The sequence below is a fragment of the Brassica napus genome, chromosome C4 (assembly GCF_020379485.1).
Source record: "Brassica napus cultivar Da-Ae chromosome C4, Da-Ae, whole genome shotgun sequence".
In the NCBI taxonomy this organism is placed as follows: Eukaryota; Viridiplantae; Streptophyta; class Magnoliopsida; order Brassicales; family Brassicaceae; genus Brassica; species Brassica napus.
The window spans coordinates 28,801,284-28,819,057 of record NC_063447.1 but is presented as its reverse complement, the minus strand read 5'-3'; the positions used below and the strand labels follow the sequence as shown (position 1 = coordinate 28,819,057).

At 38.9% G+C, this 17,774-nt stretch overlaps 4 protein-coding genes and 1 non-coding gene across 6 annotated transcripts; 2 read left to right on the top strand and 3 right to left on the bottom strand.

The window, feature by feature from the left end:
• The first annotated feature begins 6,128 nt into the window (after nt 1-6,128).
• Nucleotides 6,129-7,566, top strand: LOC106421385. The gene has a single exon (XM_013862234.3). It carries the CDS (start codon nt 6,309-6,311, stop codon nt 7,470-7,472), a length of 1,164 nt encoding a protein of 387 aa, XP_013717688.1. The 5' UTR covers nt 6,129-6,308; the 3' UTR covers nt 7,473-7,566.
• An 86-nt stretch (nt 7,567-7,652) lies between these two features.
• On the bottom strand, nt 7,653-10,608 carry LOC106421383 (peptide chain release factor APG3, chloroplastic). The gene is made up of 15 exons (XM_013862233.3): nt 10,349-10,608; nt 10,212-10,268; nt 10,041-10,121; nt 9,898-9,955; nt 9,709-9,812; nt 9,495-9,546; nt 9,356-9,405; nt 9,049-9,114; nt 8,779-8,943; nt 8,603-8,675; nt 8,383-8,515; nt 8,234-8,291; nt 8,092-8,139; nt 7,913-7,996; nt 7,653-7,826 (listed from the first exon to the last, which is right to left on the bottom strand). Exons 1-15 carry the CDS (start codon nt 10,502-10,504, stop codon nt 7,761-7,763), a joined length of 1,251 nt encoding a protein of 416 aa, XP_013717687.1. The 5' UTR covers nt 10,505-10,608; the 3' UTR covers nt 7,653-7,760.
• A 149-nt stretch (nt 10,609-10,757) lies between these two features.
• On the top strand, nt 10,758-10,830 carry TRNAR-ACG. The gene has a single exon. It is a non-coding gene; the product is annotated as a tRNA-Arg (tRNA).
• Nucleotides 10,831-13,910: 3,080 nt separating this feature from the next.
• LOC106421228 (monothiol glutaredoxin-S6) lies at nt 13,911-14,502 on the bottom strand. Its single transcript, XM_013862079.3, has one exon. The coding sequence runs from the start codon at nt 14,407-14,409 to the stop codon at nt 14,101-14,103; it is 309 nt and encodes a 102-aa protein (XP_013717533.1). The 5' UTR covers nt 14,410-14,502; the 3' UTR covers nt 13,911-14,100.
• An 832-nt stretch (nt 14,503-15,334) lies between these two features.
• LOC106421392 (OVARIAN TUMOR DOMAIN-containing deubiquitinating enzyme 5) lies at nt 15,335-17,008 on the bottom strand. 2 transcript variants are annotated; one of them, XM_013862242.3, is made up of 3 exons: nt 16,901-17,008; nt 16,421-16,509; nt 15,335-16,347 (listed from the first exon to the last, which is right to left on the bottom strand). In XM_013862242.3, the coding sequence occupies exons 2-3, from the start codon at nt 16,498-16,500 to the stop codon at nt 15,468-15,470; spliced, it is 960 nt and encodes a 319-aa protein (XP_013717696.1). In that variant the 5' UTR covers nt 16,501-16,509; nt 16,901-17,008; the 3' UTR covers nt 15,335-15,467. The 2 variants fall into 2 exon arrangements, with proteins under 2 accessions (XP_013717696.1, XP_013717697.1); XM_013862243.3 differs by having other exon boundaries at nt 16,421-16,550; nt 16,901-16,972.
• Nucleotides 17,009-17,774: the final 766 nt, after the last annotated feature.

Genomic DNA, 17,774 nt, shown 5'->3' with positions numbered 1-17,774 from the left:
ATTATCCTGGAAGTTTTGACACACCACGTCCCAATGCTCTGATCGATTTGGTTCATCAGAGAGTTGCTGTGGAAGTATCATACACAACGGCATATAGAGGAAGAAGACTAGCTGCTAATAAAGTGCGCGGAACTCCTGAAGAGAGTTATTCTTTATTATCTTGTTATATGCACATGCTGGAGCAAGTGAATCCTGACACAATAACTCGTGTGGTTGTGGATGAGGGCAAAAAATTTAAGTATCTGTTTTGGGCTTTGGGAGCTAGCATAGAAGGATTCCGCGCGATGAGAAAAGTCCTTGTTGTGGATGCAACACACCTGAAGACTGTTTATGGTGGAGTGTTATTTGTTGCGACTGCTCAGGATCCCAATCATCACCACTACCCAATTGCGTTTGGTGTTGCTGATGGTGAGAAATATGAGAGTTGGCTATGGTTTATGGAACAGTTGAAATCAGTGATATCGGATCTCCCTGGATTGGTGTTTCTTTCGGACAGAAACAAAGGCTTGATCAAGGCAGTACATCAAGTGTTCCCTCAGGCCGCTCATGGTTATTGTATATGGCATCTGTCTCAAAATGTTAAAGGCTACGTCCGTAACAACAGAGAAACATGTGCATTTAAGTTTATGGAGTGCGCACACGCTTATACAGAGGCGGAGTTCTTGGTCCTTTATGACGCTTTTGGCAGAAAATATCCTAGTGCAGCGGAGTATCTTGACAGAAGTTGTGAACAAAAGAAATGGGCTAGATGTTACTTTGAAGGAGTTAGGTACAATGTTGACACCACCAATTCAGCAGAATCTTTTAACGGTGTTATTAAGGACGCAAGAAAGTTCACCTTACTTCCAATGTTTGATTTTATCATTGGAAAAATTGCTGAATGGTTTAACAAGCACAGGAAAGAGGCAGCTGAAATGCCACCCGCACTGAAGCTTGTGCCTATAGTGGAGGAAGAAATGACTAAAAGATGTGTTGATGCAGGGTTTCTTCGGGTTGATGAGTTAAACAGCTTCCATCTCGAGTACAGTGTGCATGGTAGTGACGGGAAGCGTTATACCGTGGACATGGCTATGAACACGTGCACCTGTGGGCAATTTGATAAAGACAAATATCCATGTGTTCATGCAGTAGCTGCTGCCACATTCATGACTGAGAAAGCGGGAAAGGAACTCCATCTATCTGAGTATTGTTCTAAGTACTATTTGGTAGAGCAATGGGCTTTGGCTTATCACCGGACAATATATCATGTTCCTCATATGTCTGATTGGGTTATACCAGAAGAAATTAGAGCAAAGAAAGTACTTCCTCCAGAATTTGAAGTCAAGAAAGGAAAACCACAACAAACAAGGAAACCATCAGCAGGAGAAGCGCGTGGAAGAGGAAAAAGAGGCAGAGGGAGTGGAAGAGGGAGAGCCACAAGCACAGACACAGGGAGAGCCAGAGGAAGAGGTATGGCAGCGTATTTTGAATGTGGAAGTGGTTTAGGTTCAGGTGTTTGATTGTTGAAATTTGTTTCATTGTGCTATTCCGACTACTAGGACTACTGGAATTACTATATGTTATTTGGACTACTAGAACTACTGGAATTACTATGTGTTATTTGAACTACTAGGAATACTGGGTTTACTATGTGTTATTTGGACCACATATATATTAGTATGAGTATTTATGTTTAGTATGTATAATCGATATATATTTTATGATTATTATCAATTTGTAGACTAGTTACTTACTAAATATATATTAAGACTATTTTTTATGATTATTTCAGCAGTTTAAGAAAAATCTTTTCATTTTTTCAAAAAACTCTCTTAACTTTCATTGTTATTGTATGAATGGTTAGACCATAGTAAGGAAAATCTAAAAAAATACGTATTCCTGGCAAATGCTTCCTGAAAATGTCTTCTTTAATAATTATTATAGTGTAAAAGCATCAGTTTTACTACAAAAAAGCTCATTTTCTCAGGGTTTTACTAGATAAACCTAAAAATTGCCAAAAGATTACTATGTGTAAGGTAGTATTACTAAGTCCTTGAAACTTACCAAGAATTACTAAGTGTAATCAAAATATAATATCAAAATATATGACGGCTGCACGTTTTACATGTGCATTTTTTATCCATGCACGTTTTACATGTGGTTTGCATTTTACATGTAAACTGTTTTTAATTATTTTATAAAATTGAGTATTTTTCCAAAATTTAAAAAGTAATTTTTTCAAAATTATGAAGTATTTTCCAAAATTTAAAAAGTAATTTTTTTCAAAATTATGAAGTATTTTTCCAAAATTTTGACCAGAGTTTCCCCTGTAATTTTGAGTTACCACACCTGTTTAAAAAGCATAAAACATCCAGAAACTTAACATAATATCCAGAAGCAGAAACATAACATCCTAACAAGTTCAAGAGAAGCATTTTAGGCAGAAACATAACATCCATAAGCTAAGCATTTTAGGTTTTTGTTTTAAGCTTCTTCTTTGGCACTTCTAGCTCATCAGTCTTTCCCTCAGTGAAAGGAGACTGCACCCACCGTGATGGTTCACTTTTTCTCTTCTCCAGCAGCGGCGTACATGGCTTCAATGTAGCCTCAGTCTTCTTCGGCCTGCCTTTCTTCTTAGGTGCACCATCAGCTTTAGCTTTCTTTTTTTCAGCTCTAGCTTTCTTTTTTTCAGCTTCAGCTCTCATTTTTGCTAGTCTCTCAGCTCTGGGAATGCCATACGGCACTGCTATGACCTTGACCTTAGGCTTGCGCTTAGTCTTTAATTCTACCTCAACTGACTTCTCAGCTAGCTCAGTCTGTTTCTTAGCGGGACTCTCCACAAGATTATCTTTAATTTCCTCAGCTTTTTCCTCCTCTTCCTCTACATCTAGATCGACATCAGATTCAACTGACTTCTCAGCTAGCTCAGCATGTTTCTCAGAGGGACTCTCCACATGATTATCTTCACTTTCCTCTGCTTTTTCCTCCTCTTCATCCACATCTTGATCCTCTTTCTCAGCTAACTCAGCATCTTTCTCAGTAACCTCAGCCTCTTTCTCAACAATCTCAGTCTGAATAGCTTCTTGCTCTTTCTGAGTAGCTTCTACCTCAACCTCTTTCTCAGCTAGCTCAGCAATCCCTGTTACCACAACAATCTCTGGTGATATAGAGATTGCTTTCCTCGCAGCTGCTGCCTTAGTTCTACCACGTGGTGTAATGACTATTACTCCGGTAGAGGTAGGAGTTCCCTTGGATTCTACTTTCTCAGCCTCTTTCTCTTCTTGAACCTCTTTCTCAGCCTCTTTCTCAGCCTCTTTCTCACCCTCTTCCTCACCCTCTTTCTCTTCTTGAACCTCTTTCTCAGCCTCTTTCTCACCCTCTTTCTCTTCTTGAACCTCTTCCTCAGCCTCTTCCTCACCCTCTTTCTCAACCTCTTCCTCAGCCTCTTTCTCTTCTTGAACCTCTTTCTCAGCCTCTTTCTCACCCTCTTTCTCTTCTTGAACCTCTTCCTCAGCCTCTTCCTCACCCTCTTTCTCAACCTCTTCCTCAGCCTCAGACTCATCATCAATTGTCCTCCAAAATTCTTCTGCTTGCACTCTCACTCTTTCCTGAAGCCTTAACAGAGAACTTTCTCCATCTGATTCCTCCACGTATTCTTCGCTTTTCTCAACAGAATCACTGTTTTCTTTGTCTTTTTCAGGTTCTTGGTCTTTCTCTTCTTCACCCTTCTCATTGTTTTCTTTCTCACCATCCTTACTGTTTTCCCCACCCGAGACCACATCCTTTTCCTCGCCAGACTCACTGTTTTCCTTGTCTTCCTTAGCCTTCTCACTGTTTTCCTTCCCTTCAGCTCTACCATAATCTCTATCATCCCATCCAAAATCCATATCTTCACCATAGTTCCTCTCCTCATTTTTGTTGCTCTCAATAGAAGTCAGCTTTTCTTCTATTTTCTTAGCCCTTCTTCTAAGTTGGCGCTGGTTCTTTTCAAATTTACTCATCCTCACATCCATATCACCCAGCTTTGCCTCCACCACTGATTTAAGACCAGAAAACCCTTCACTCATGGCCCCCAAAATCTTTTCTTCCAGAGCTTTCAAGCTCTCCAACCCAGATTTAGAAGACGAATCTTCTAAAAACGTCACCTTTTCTTTGTCCTTCTTCTTTTTAAACACTCGTGCAGCAACATCCAAGTCGTATAGCTCTTTCCAAAATATCTTCTTCTGCTTCACATTTAGCCAGTGGTTCCAAGTATCACTTGTGCTTCCCTCACAATGATACTCTCGCTCCTCATCAATTATACGAGCCAACATGATTTCCTCACCCACAGTTGGAACCAACACACTGTTAATAACCTGAAAAAAAAAACAGAAAAGGAAAATCAGTTTAAATTTTATTATATTCTTCTAGTTTTTACTACAAAGTATATATACATATACCTTTGTGTGTCCAAGTGCAGCATATATATCTTCCAAAGGATAGCCCTTCATGCTACTCTTTGTAAAGCGGCTCTTGCACATCCTAGGACAATCTTCAGAAGGTGTGTCTGCAGATAGTCGAAATGTTTTCCCCAGCTTAGGAATACACTCAAAAGCCAAAATCTACACAAATATTGTAGCGCTGTCAGATTTACGGTTATAAAACAACTCATATTTGACTAGATTGTATGCTTTACCTCTAATGGAATTATGAATCCAGGAAAGCCGCATGCCGGGTGCACTTCACCCTTCAGAAGCTCCATCATATGCTTAATGTTCTTTATTGCATCTTCAAATGTCAAACGACCCCATGGAAATGTTCTGCAAACATCCAAATCTTCCACGATCCTTAAGATGAACGGGTCTACTGGTCCGGAATCCTTTGCCTGTCCTCTGATAACCCGACCAAGGAAGAACAAGACAGCCATCTTCAATCTATCATTGCATGGCGTCTTCATAGACAACAGCTTCTGCTCCACATCTGTTATGGTGATCTTCTTTAGTCCACCGAAGTAATAATCCACAAACTTCGTACTCCCGAGCTTCAAATATTTCCTTGGATACTCATGGCAGTCTAAGCCCGAGATGAGGGCATGCTCCCTCATAGAATAGCGGATGGGAACACCATTCAGACTAAACCATGCAACATCTTCTTCTTCAGTCGAAATGGTGCGCAAGAGTAACATCCACATTCCTTGGAGCTTCAGGTATTGTTCATCAGGCATGTGGAAGAAGTGACGAAATTGAGGATGGGTTGTGAACCATTTAACCTCCTCCTTAAGCTTCTTAATCACGTCCACTGTATTCTTCACAAAGCACTTGGTTTGAATCTTGCAAGTCTTCGTGAACTCTGTGCTCTTGAAGTATAATTCAAGGGGCTGTGGTGGTTGCCTTGCCTGCAATCATAATATATATGTATTAGTCATTTGTTACTACTAAAACTAGTATACTTTCACACTGACAATGAAACGAGTGCAAAAACTACCTTAGATGATACAGCAGACATGTCATCACTTTCTGAATCAACAGAGAGAGAAACTACAGGCGTTTCTCTTGCCGGCTCATTCCCAGCTGAGACCGCCTTTCTAGCTCTAGTTCTACTGGAGACTCCAACGCACGTAGTAGATGGATTCTTTCTTTTTCGGCCCTTCATTTCCTGTACAAGAAGTTAGAAACGCTGTTAAGAACACAACAAGTCACCGTCAATTACTCCAAATGCAAACCGCATAGCAAACATCAATTATTACATCTCAACAATGCAATACTCAGAGGAAACTACTCACTTACGAAAGGAACGAAGATGGAGACTAGAATTTCGTCGGAGAAAGAAGAAGAAACGAAGCGGTTCTCGATTCTAGAGAGTTGAGACCCGAGAAATAAGAGGGAGAGAGGACGTCTACGGAGAGATTAATGGATTCTTGATTTAGACGAAGGAGGACGACGACGAAAGCCACAATGCACGGAGGCTAGGGTTTCGTCGCAATCGCAAGAGAGAAGCCGGAGAGGAACGAGACGGGATTTAGATTTAGGTGGAGAGGGAGAGAGACAAAACGCTTCGTTTAGAGAATAGGATCCGGTTCAGTTTGGTTGGGTCGGGTAGAGCAGGTCGGGTTGGTAATAAGTTGGTTTCATTAAGGTCCCTAGCGTCTTTAACCACGTTTTACCCGATTTTATATTTAAAAAAAAATAAAAAATATATTCTTTTTTATTACAGGGTGAATTCAGCATTTCTAACGGAGAGGGAGGGGCATTTCGAGTTAAAGTCCGAGATAAGAAGACATTCTCTCATCAATTCACCGGCGAACAGAACAGCTGTTTGTCTCTTCAGACACGTTTGGGGTTTATGTAATCATGTCAAGTTTGCTATACTGCCGACGCTTTCTCTTGAGATCTTCTTCTTCGATTGATTCCGTACACTCATCTTCCATTTCGTGGTTTCTGCTGAGTAGTAGAAGAAGAACATTGAGTTCAGTCTCCGACACGAAAACAGAGGACGCCAAAAGAAAGAGACCACCTTTGAAATCGTTTACTGTAAATTATCTCGTGAATTCATGTGGGTTGTCCTTGGAATCTGCTAAATCGAGGTCTAGATTCGTAAAGTTTTCAACTTCCAAGAGACCAGACTCTGTCCTCGCCCTCCTCAAGAACAACGGCTTCACCTTTGAACAGATCACCAGGGTCGTCAAATCATTCCCTAGTATCCTCATAGTTAACCCAGACGCAGTTCTCTTGCCAAAGCTCTTGTTCTTCCGTTCAATCGGGCTAACGAGCGCTGACACAGCGAAACTGATCTCGAATTGTCCCACAACGCTGTCACTCAGCTTGCAGAACAGGCTGATCCCTTGCTATGATTCTCTCAAGAGCATACTCGTTGAGGAGGAGAGTATCCTCAAATGTCTGAGACGCGGGTATTGGATTTTCACTTTGGACACTGTGAAGTACTTGGCTGCAAGGCTTTCTCTTTGTAGAGATGCTGGAGTTAAAGACCAAAGCATCAGAAGATTGGTCCAAAATGGTCCGCTTGTGTTCTTCTGCTCAGAGAGAAAGTTTAACGAGGTTCTGTCCAGAGTACGCAGCTTCGGTTTTGATCCGAAGAAGATGTATTTCATTCATGCTATGTTGGTTTTCTTTCATGTGAGTGAATCAACTGTGGAGCGCAAGTTTGAGCTGTACCAACAGTTTGGTTGGTCCAGAGGCGAGTTTGTGGCAGCGTTCATGAGGTTTCCAAACTGTGTGAAGATATCGGATGAGAAGATAAAGGGAACCATGGAGTACCTTGTAAACAATGCTGGTCTGAAGGCCAGTGCAGTTGCTATGCAGCCTTTTGTTTTGGGTCTGAGTTTGGAGAAGAGAATCAAACCAAGGAACATGGTGATCCCTGATCTTCTGTCTAAAGGGTTCGTGAAGAAAGAGGATTTGAACTATTTCCAGATCCTTAAGGTTAAAGAATGTGTTTTTGTGGATAAGTTTGTTCTCAAGTTTCAGCAGGTTTCTTCTCTCCAGCCATCCCTATAGTCGCTTCTCTTTGTTTTATGTGTATTGTGGCATGTACTGCATTGTTGATCTCTTGTTGAGTTGATTTTAGTGGTTTTAACATATATTAGTTTCAGATGACCTTTGTTGCTCGATTTTCAGTTGCTAAGCTTACCCGTATTTTTCATAGAATCATTCATATGCGTAGATTAGATGTATACATAAATAAAAAGGAGATTTTATAAATATGATATATCTGTTCAAAGACTTTCATACATAAATAGATATTTTATAGTTCTGATGTCTGTTGAGTACAGTAACGAGGCTTTATCAAGAAGCAGCTACAGACTCGGACAGTTCTTCCATGAGTTCCTTTTGTTCCAAAGCAGCACATGCCTGCAATAACAACGGAACAAGTTTTCAAGTTGTACAGTTCTGAGACCAAAAAATGGGTTGTGGAGTTTCAAGGTAGGGGAGGTTACCTGCACTGCATCCTCTAAGCCACCTTCAAGAAATGATGTAAGCGCAAAGTTCATCTTTAGCCTATGATCAGTCACTCTACTATCCTGTAATTTTCATTCAGACATCATCATCATAAGCACTACACAAGTCATCCTGTTTTCAAAGCAACGCTCTGAATAATCAATCCGTGTATTATTACCTTATAATTGTATGTTCTTATCTTTTCTGAACGAGCTCCAGTCCCAACCTGTTTTCGCAAGAATCAACAAAAAAGATGAATATTCATTGGATGAGCTTGAATCAAAAAGGTTATGGGAATAGTATTTATTACAAACACCTACCTGAGATTTTCTTTGATCCCTTATCTTCTCTTGTTGTTCCCTTAATTTGATTTCATACCTATTTATTTATACGGCAATATCTCATCACATCAATAAGAAAGACTGAAGATGAAGAAAGAGGAGGCTGATACTTTTATAAGGTTGCTTACAGTTTTGCTCGAAGAAGCTGGAAAGCACGAGCCTTGTTACGTAGCTGAGTCCTTTCTTCTGTACAGAAAATGCGTATACCTGATGGTTTATGGACTAGATCTATAGCCGTCTCCACCTTGTTCACATTTTGCCCTGCACACCAACACCATTCTTCAGTATAATAAGCAAGTGAAACTGTGAGAGAAACATCGAGTGAATTTCTTTATATTATAGCCTGACCTCCAGCGCCACCAGATCTTGCAGTTGTAAGTTCAATGTCCTTGGGGTCAATCACAACTTCCACTTCATCAGCCTAAAATAACAGCATACAGAAAGCAAAAAAAAACGGCAGTTTTTAGGTCACTAAGTTTTCATAATATCGAAAAAAACAAAAACATATGTAAAATGTAGTTGACCTCTGGCATGATGGCTACAGTTGCAGTAGAAGTGTGTACACGTCCCTGTGTCTCAGTTTGAGGGACACGCTGGACTCTATGAACACCAGATTCGTATTTTAGCTTGCTATAGACACGGTTTCCTTTTATCTCCATCACACACGTCTTGTAACCTCCATGTTCAGCCTTATCAAGTAGGTAAGATATTAGAAGCTATGTCTCTAAGTTGCTATGCTTTGCTGCAGTGTTCTTACAACAGTCTTTAAAGTGTCAGAAAAAAGAGCGTCTTACCTCAGAGCATGAAACCAGAGAAAACTTCCAAGAGCTGCGCTCGCTGTACCTCTGATACATCCGCACCTGCAAGTAATATAATAAAGCGTAGCAGAGTGATTCAGTAATCTTTCAAGAACTACTACATTTTCTTAGCCATGAAATATAGGATCAATCACAGACAGAGGTTATTATGAGTAGAAGTGAAACAAAATGGTGAATAACCATCAGATTGCGTTTAAATTTAGGAAATTCCTAGTAGTGGAGATCAGAAGACACTGGCATCAGATAGAGAAGCAGGAAGAAATAAAGGGAAGCATGTACCTACAAGGTCACCAGTCCAAATTGCAGCTTCATCTCCACCAGTTCCTGCTCTCACTGTACAAGGAACGAAAACTTTATACTCGTTCACAAGTATATATATTTGACACATGTTATACTTGTCAACACTACAGGCAGTCAGTTACCTTCGAGCAATATGTTTCTGGCATCAAGAGGGTTGGTGGGAAGAAGTAACATCTGACACAAGCAACACATAATGTTACAACTTGAGGATCCGAATCAAGAGGGACAAAGGGCATCATCTTCAAATAATTAAAAGTCAGTAACATCCGACTGAACTATGGAACCAAGTCCAAGAGCATTGCCTAGTTACATGATGAAGGGTGTAAAGTGTAAAACCTTAAGTTGTTTTTCAAGCTCCTCAATTTCTTTAGAGAGGGAGTTGATTTCACTTCCTATCATTTCAGCCATATCTTCATCATCTCCAGCCTCTTTCGCCAAGACTGAATCAACAAAACCAATCAAAAAACAAACTCCAAGGAAGAGAATATAATGAAGCAAAAGCAGTAAAGAAAAAAAAGGAGGAACCTTTGGACTCTTGTAACTGCTTCTCACAGTCCTTGAATCTCCTGAAAACGGATACAACCTAGGAATAATCCAAACTAAAGTCAATATAAAGAAACCCAAAAAAAAAAGTTTTAAACTTTGCAGCAAATAAGTAGTGGGAAAACCTCATCAAGCTCGGACATGGACTGTGCAAGTTTCTGGTATTCAGAAGGATTAGAAACAACATCTGGGTCAGCTAGTTTTAGCTACCAAAAACAAATTCAAAACTCGTAAAGATGTATCCACTGAGAAAACAAAAAAAAATCCAATCAATGCAACAAGTGTAAAGGACATACAGATAACTCCTTCCATGTCTTCTCAACAGACTCCATTTTCCTAATCAGGTAAGGTTCCTACAATTCTCAACAGGAAAAAAATCATTAGCTATATATATATTATATCGTAAAACCTAGAATCTACAACCACCACTTACGGCCATACAGACGAGTCGTGGAGTCCTGCGAGACGACGGCGAATGCGGTCTTAAACATACTCCTGACGGTGGCTGCCTCGAACGTAAGTTTAATGGTGAATAAAGATGAAGATGCACGAAGGCTCGAGCCATTGGACTCGTCGTGAAGCTATTCATCTCCGTTAAGAGTAAGAGAGGTGGTGGTGGAAGAATGAAGAGTGGCGCGTGATTTTTGTCGGATAAGGAAGAAACGCGTTTAGAGTTTAGAATGATGAGACGTGTTTGGCTGTGAGGACTATAGTATCTTCGTTTATAACCTATTTATTGGGCCTTTAAAACCTTCTTCCGGCCCATAGTGATTCAAGATTTCAACTCATTATTCCGATAATTCACGACTAGTTTTTGGTTTCACAAAGGAGCAAGCATCGATGACTTCATGGCCCAATGGATAAGGCGCTGGTCTACGAAACCAGAGATTCTGGGTTCGATCCCCAGTGAAGTCGTATGTATTATTTTTCATATACGCATGGCCAATTTGTTCGGACTCGAAAACCGGAATCGACCGAAAAACTGATTTGGATCAGATACAAGTCTTTATGTGGAGGATCTGCTAATTTTGGACTTGAACCAAATTTGAAATTCGATAGAATATGCGAAACTTTTAAGTTTTGGATTTTTGGGTAAAATTGTAAATTTTCAAAAATATAATTGGGTAATGGGATAAAATTCTGGATAATTTTCAGGTTCATGGGTTAGATTTTGATCATAGTATTTTTTTGGGTATTTGGATATTTTTAGATTTGTAAGTATTTTCGGATTTTCGGATTCTAAATAACCGAAACCGAACTAAAATTTTTTGGAACAAAAAAATAGCGGATATTAACATTTCGTGGATAACTGGATCTAAACCAACTTGCACTTGGAAAGATCCGAACCGATACCGAACCAAAAAGTTTTAATTACCCTTTTGGTCTAATATCTAAAAGCCGAAGGATTCTATCTGAATTCGGGCCAATGACCCCAATGCCCATGCCTACATCATCTCTAGCCAAAAGTTCAAAACCTTCTTACGCATCTAGAAGCTTTCTGTTGTCGGAACCACATTTTTTTTTTTTTTTTGGTTGGAAGCAGCGGCAGCAGCTCCTCAATTTCATCTCATTCCGGCGACGATGTCTATCTACAGAATCGGTAGAGCCTTACCCTTCTCGGGGTTATTCAGGTTCGTTCAACTTCATCTTCTTATTTTCCTTGTTCTAAATCGCCCCGTTTAACTACCCCCGGTGATGAAGATATTGTAAAATGCTTGCATGTTGGTGGAAATGAAGAGGGTCGAGCTTTGAAAACATGAGATTGTACAAATAGCATAGTCTTAGCTTTTTATGTTGAAATGCTAGCATCATTATCCCTATCACCCCATTTGGGTTTCTTAATGACTTGTTTAATTATAAAAATTAGTTAAGAAATTTAATTAAGAAACTCACAGATTTTGTGTTCCATTGGGAGTTTTTTAATGAAGGGTTGTTAAGAAAAAATTAAACATTGTTTTATTAAAATTTAATTTTTTTTAAAAAATAAAACATAGTAAAAATAGAAATTGTTTTGAGAAGAAGATGTCATATATGTGAATAAAAGTAGAAATTGTTTTTGATTACTTTTTTGTGTATAAATTTTGTGATGAAAATGTAGAGAAGGAAGAGAATTTGTTTTACACTTGTTTGGAGAAAAGTTTTAAAGACAATACTTTCACTACAAGATACACTTCAACCAGAATAGACATTCACTAATGATCATGTAGTTCATAAGATCAAGCACAAGAAATAGAAGTCATACTACATACCAGCAACAAAGAGCTGAGTAACGTCTATAGCATTAACGCATATCCATTTTGCAGCCTCAGTGCCAAAAGCTACTGGGAGAACTGAAGTACCATTGCTCTGTCTCCTTCAGCACTTTTGAAGTCATTAACAATCGCTATTCCCAACTGCAAGTACATGATGTGAAACCAGAATGTTAAAAAAAAAAAAAAAAAAAAAACCTCATAAAAGTTTGCAGGAAGAGTACCCCAGCTATATTGTACAAGAGTGTAAGAACAACAATGTCTGGTGTAAGAGTGCCAAACAATGCTTGCCCAGCCCACCTATCCATCAAGTGAACAATAAAAGAAAAGATCATTGAGATGAAAGCACAGCATATAATGATATGCACAAGATATCTTACCATGGCAAACTGATATAGCTTGCTCCAAGCTTAGTCTCTTCCCAAGCCTGCCGTCTCTTCTTAAGCTCTCGTCTTCAGCTAACATACGTGCAATGGTTTGATCATCATCTGTATCCGCCACGCTGCTACTAAAGCTCGAGTTGGAACTTGCACTTGTGTTTCCCCCTGCTCTTCCACTTGCACTTGCAAATGGATTCCTATTGTGTTCATCCATGGTGATTGGATTCTATATTAAATATACAAACCTAGGAAGCAAGACAGAGAGAGTATATATCATCAGCTTGAAAGGCTTAAGAGCTTTTTTGAATAGCTTAACAAAAACATATCTTTAAGAGCTCAAAAGCTTGCCTATGGATCTAAAGCCAAACCCACCAACCAAATACAAATACAAATCCAAATGTTGCTACTGTCAAGATCCAACATTTAAAATCCGTAACAAAGGATAAAACTTTCCCACTGAATCGCACATTCGCACATAATTGCATGAACACACTCATTCAACTACCCAAATCCAAACTAGCACCAAAGCATCGATCTTGATTAAAACCCCTAAAACTGATCCCATGTCAATTGAACAACGAACGAAAATTCAGATAGTTACCAAATAGAAAGTCTCATTTTTTTTTCTTCGTCGTGATTTTGTCAAAGACTCGTTTTCGTCTTCTTTGGTGGTCAAATAGAAAGTCAAAACTTTTGTTTGTGCTGTGTTGCAACGCAGCGTCTCTAAACGCTGGGAAAGACCTTCAGCTTCGACGCGAGGAAACCAGGTCTCTTGACTTTTGTTCTCTACTTCCGCCATCGAAGAGTACTTTAGGGTTTCGAAGGAACAGAGATCAGATTTAGAGAAGACGATTGAACGCCATAGCCGTAGGAGAAAACAAAGAGAAGAGGAAGAAGTCACACATGCTGACACGTGTGCTTTTCCTATAGCTAAGGATCGGTGCCAAAAATATCGGATTAAGGATCGGTAACTGCAATTTCATTTAATTTTCATTTAATTAAATGATGTAATTTATTTAAAAAGAAACTGCAATAATCATGCTCTAAAACTTTCAATTTGACAGGCAGCTTGAGAAAGAAGCTGAAACTGTGATCAGTGTCCTGCAACCTGGCCCATTGGGAATCATAGAACACAACTTCACGCCCCAAGAGATTCGTCAGGCAAAAGCTACAGTGTGTAAATCAGTCGAGAATTGGCGAAGACATTCTAAGCTTGACCATGCTTTTTTTTTTTTTTTTTTTTGAGCAAAAGCTTGACAATGCTAATGGCGTTTTAAATCTCATTTCATCTATAATTGAAAAGTCAGCACATCTTCACTTTTGAATAGAAATGCCTTTTCATTTTGTTAAAACAATTCTTCAAAGATTAATCAAAAAGGGCATATGTTTCTCTGTTAATTATGAATAAGCATTTGCTGATATAACAAGTATGATATTTATTAGAATACACAAATTCTAGATCTTTAGAGCCACCAGGGTTGTGTGAGTGTGATTACTACACTTGACAGTGCACCCTAAACCCGAAAAAAGGTAAAACAATATATTCTTCTCAATCTTTAAACCCATATGGCTCCGGCTCTTCTTAGCAATGAAGCTAGTTGGTTCTTGACATGGGTAGTCATCACCTGGTTAGCACCACCGATTAATTGTTCCCCTATGAACACAGCTGGCACACTCGGCTTACACCCCATCTGTACCAATGCTTTCTCCACCTCCTGGCCGTTAGACAACTGGTCAAGCTCGTACACTGTCATATTTGCACCATACCCTGAGATCAGTGTTTGGATTGAATGGCTCATGCAGCAACTGCTTTTGCTGAATATCACCACTGGTTTCTCTGCTACTAAACTTCTTATGCTTTCCATTTGGATGAAGAGTGTAAGAGGGAACTCAATGGTTGTTTTTTTTATTTTTTGTTTTGATGTGTTATACAATGTAAGTCTATTTATAGTGTTAGATTGTGTAAATCAGATCTATGTCACTACTTTACTATACCTTTTGTTCCTTTGCCCAATGATGTGCCCTTTGGCGTTCACTAAAAACTGCATCAACTTAAGATTCTTTCAATTTTTCAAATATGATAACTAAGTGGCATATACAGTTCATGAGAATCTCTTCTTTTTTTTTTTTACTAAATATGGAAATATCATTGCCAATGGTTTAGTAGTGATCCAAGGTGGTATACAAACAGTGTGATTATTATGTTGCTTTTGTTGTTGTTGCAATATCCTTATTGCTTTTGATGCATTTACTGAGGTGGAGATTGGATTATAGATTCCCCCCCACAGGTTTTAGGCTCAAAAGAAACGGAAAGGTAAAGAAAGAAAGATTGACTCAGAGATACTTTTTCTGCTGGTGTAACCTGGAGTCTAGAGAGCAAGTGAGTGTATGATCAGACCCAAGATCTTCTTGCTTTTACCTTTTACACTAATCTTCAATACCATCTGAATGTGAGAGTTTGTCTTTAACTCTAAAGAGTTTTTCTTTGTTGTTGGACTGACTCACAGAAAGATAAAGAACCCACCACCAATCCATTTCTGTGGATTCTTGAAACCATATTTGGAAAAATCCACAGAAAATGAGGAATCTTTTGGTAGAATCGTTGATATAAGGCCATGTGTCATATTTTTCACCATGATTTGACTTATAGCACACTTATGAGCATAGATTCGACATCATACATTCTCCTCCACATCTCTAGAACAGTCTTTACCAAATTGGCTCCAAGAACTGCCCAAAGGTCATCATAGTAATGTTATCTTCTCCACAGAACTGCTACATTGGTGTTAATGTAATGAAAACTTGGAACTGTATTAGAACAAAGTATGCTTCTCCAGTTGCACAAAGGAAAAATTAAAGTTACAGGGTAGCCAAGAGATCAAGAAACATTAAAGATACAAACAAAAGTAGTCGCCAAAGCTCATCATCCAGTCATGTTCTTGACGAGCACGACAGAGTTATAATGTTCACCGAGCCCAAAAGCATGCCGGTGATACGATAACATGAGACTGGAGTCATTGCTGGACTTATACTCTTTGCCCATTTCAACATCAGGAAACGATCCTGAAAACACCATTATGTGTTTCCTCAAGCAATGCGTCAACGCCCCTAGCTCCAACTGACCACCCCAGGCCGCCGTTGACTCGACTTCTCTGCAGTATTTCTCAAACCGCTCCTCCGCAGACTCGGATTCAGACTCGGTTTCTGATAAGAAGAAGGGGATGAAATCTGTTTTGTGCTCTCTCATGTACGAAGCAGCCATTTCTCTGAGCTTCTGGTACGTGTAAGGAGACGCACCGCCTGAGAGATTGGCGAGCTGGTTCTCTACTGCTCTGTAAAGGCAATGCCCGTCTGGTTTTATCTCGCTGACGGTTAGCCCCAGGGGTTTAAGCTTCTTGTCGAGCTTTTGGTTCTCGACCATACGATCACTTGTCACATTGCTCTGCTCCTCTTTGATTCTCTGCTCTCTGTCGGCTTCTTCTTTAGCTCGTTTCTCGCGCCTCTTCACGCTTTTGCTCGGCTTTGAGTGTTCTTGCTGAGCAGTGACTGAGACTCCAGCGATGGCTCTCACTAGAGTGTCGATATCTCCTTTCTTCTCATTCGTCTCGTCCTTGGAGATGTTGCCACTGCTGCTGAAACCTTGGGAGGCGAGCTCTTTCAGCTGTTTCTCCTTGAGCTTTGTGGAGAGTTTGGAGATGTCTTCTTCGACTTGCTTCTTCTTAGCTTTCTGCTCGGCTTTGCTTCCTTTAGCAGCAGCCTTTTTCAACTCTGTCTCCTTGTTCTGTAGTTGTTTTATCTCTTGCCTAACAGTATAACGAACATCATCATCAACAGTACTTCATAGCTGAATAAATCTGAAACTAAAGGTGGTGTTACCTGTGCCTAGCAAGCATCTCATCGACCGTTTCATGTTGCTTCATGGTGGTTTCATCCTCGGATACATTATTGTCTGCCATTTAAGGAGCCTAACAATACACCAAAAAGAGGCTTAAACGTAACATACGAGCTGAAATTTTAAGAGCAAGGAACAATAATTAAACAACCACAGAATAAAACAATGACTTAGTTTGGTCCTGATTTTTTTTTAAAAATAAGACAATAATTAACACTCGGCGTAAACAAAAAAAAAAACTCATTTTATGAAGAGATTCTCCAAAGCATAAACCAAGATCGAAACACATTGATCAATTCAATAATCTTCTACCAAACACTAAAAAACAATTACACGAGAGCCGATTTGTCTTTTTATATAAAATAAACAGGCATTCAAATTACTCCCAAATTGTAACCTACAGTTCTAACTTAATTAACGGTTTCGACTTGCAAAACATTGATACAAGGAACCAAAGTTCGTACCTTTTGATCGAGGGAGAGAGCTCAATTTGTGAAATTAGGGTTTACTGCAAAAAAAATAAAGGATTTGTCCGAAATAAAATATAATATAAGTGGGCTATACAAGTAGGAAATCAGTGCAGGCTATATTTATTGGACCTTAAGGCCCATTTAGATCAATCAACTCAGATTTTTTTCCTTTTTGACAAGTGGACTTTTATATTCTGTCAACTCTAGCTTGGATTTTTATTAAAAGAAACAAAAAAGAATCCAATCTGTGGATATGGTCTAGGTGAGACGAGACCTAACAAATAAATATCAATAAAGAACTTCTCAAAGTTACAGAAATCTTATAAACCATATGATCCATTGTTTTTTAATCACAAAATATGTTCATGTATTTATGAAAAGTATAAAATATATTAAAGGAAAACCTGCGCGCATGCGCGGGGTATATTTGTTCATTAAATAACTTTAACATTTTACAATTAACACTACAATCTTTATCGGTTGTAAAATGAAGAATACAAATGTTGGTCTATTAAATGTATCATCGTTGTTGAAAAGTTAACGTGTTACAGGTCATTTTAATTATTTTTAAGAATTCATATGCACAAAAGAAATTAAGTTTTGCGGCTAACACAAATCACAAAAACCATATAGACAACATCGATTATAAAATGACGAAAATGGATTAGGTTTTCTGCTCTCGGTTTGTTTACTATTGACTCTCCATAAGTGATTTATTTTCTACCTCTATACAATTGTGCTTTCGTTCTCATTTCTATTTCACTGATATGAGTTTTTCCTTTTTAACTTCTTATGTGTATTCGTTGAATTATATAATTGTCAATTAGAAAATATGGACATCTATAAAATTAGTTCCACTCCAGATACA

Coding starts and splice junctions, on each gene's coding strand:
- LOC106421392 (XM_013862242.3), bottom strand. CDS start 16,500: ATGGCAGACAATAATGTATCCGAGGATGAAACCACCATGAAGCAACAT. Junction 16,348..16,420: donor GAGATGCTTGCTAGGCACAG/GTAACACCACCT, acceptor TTATACTGTTAG/GCAAGAGATAAAACAACTAC.
- LOC106421385 (XM_013862234.3), top strand. CDS start 6,309: ATGTCAAGTTTGCTATACTGCCGACGCTTTCTCTTGAGATCTTCTTCT.
- LOC106421383 (XM_013862233.3), bottom strand. CDS start 10,504: ATGAATAGCTTCACGACGAGTCCAATGGCTCGAGCCTTCGTGCATCTT. Junction 8,516..8,602: donor AAGATCTGGTGGCGCTGGAG/GTCAGGCTATAA, acceptor GTTGGTGTGCAG/GGCAAAATGTGAACAAGGTG. Junction 7,997..8,091: donor TAAGAACATACAATTATAAG/GTAATAATACAC, acceptor TGAAAATTACAG/GATAGTAGAGTGACTGATCA.
- LOC106421228 (XM_013862079.3), bottom strand. CDS start 14,409: ATGGAAAGCATAAGAAGTTTAGTAGCAGAGAAACCAGTGGTGATATTC.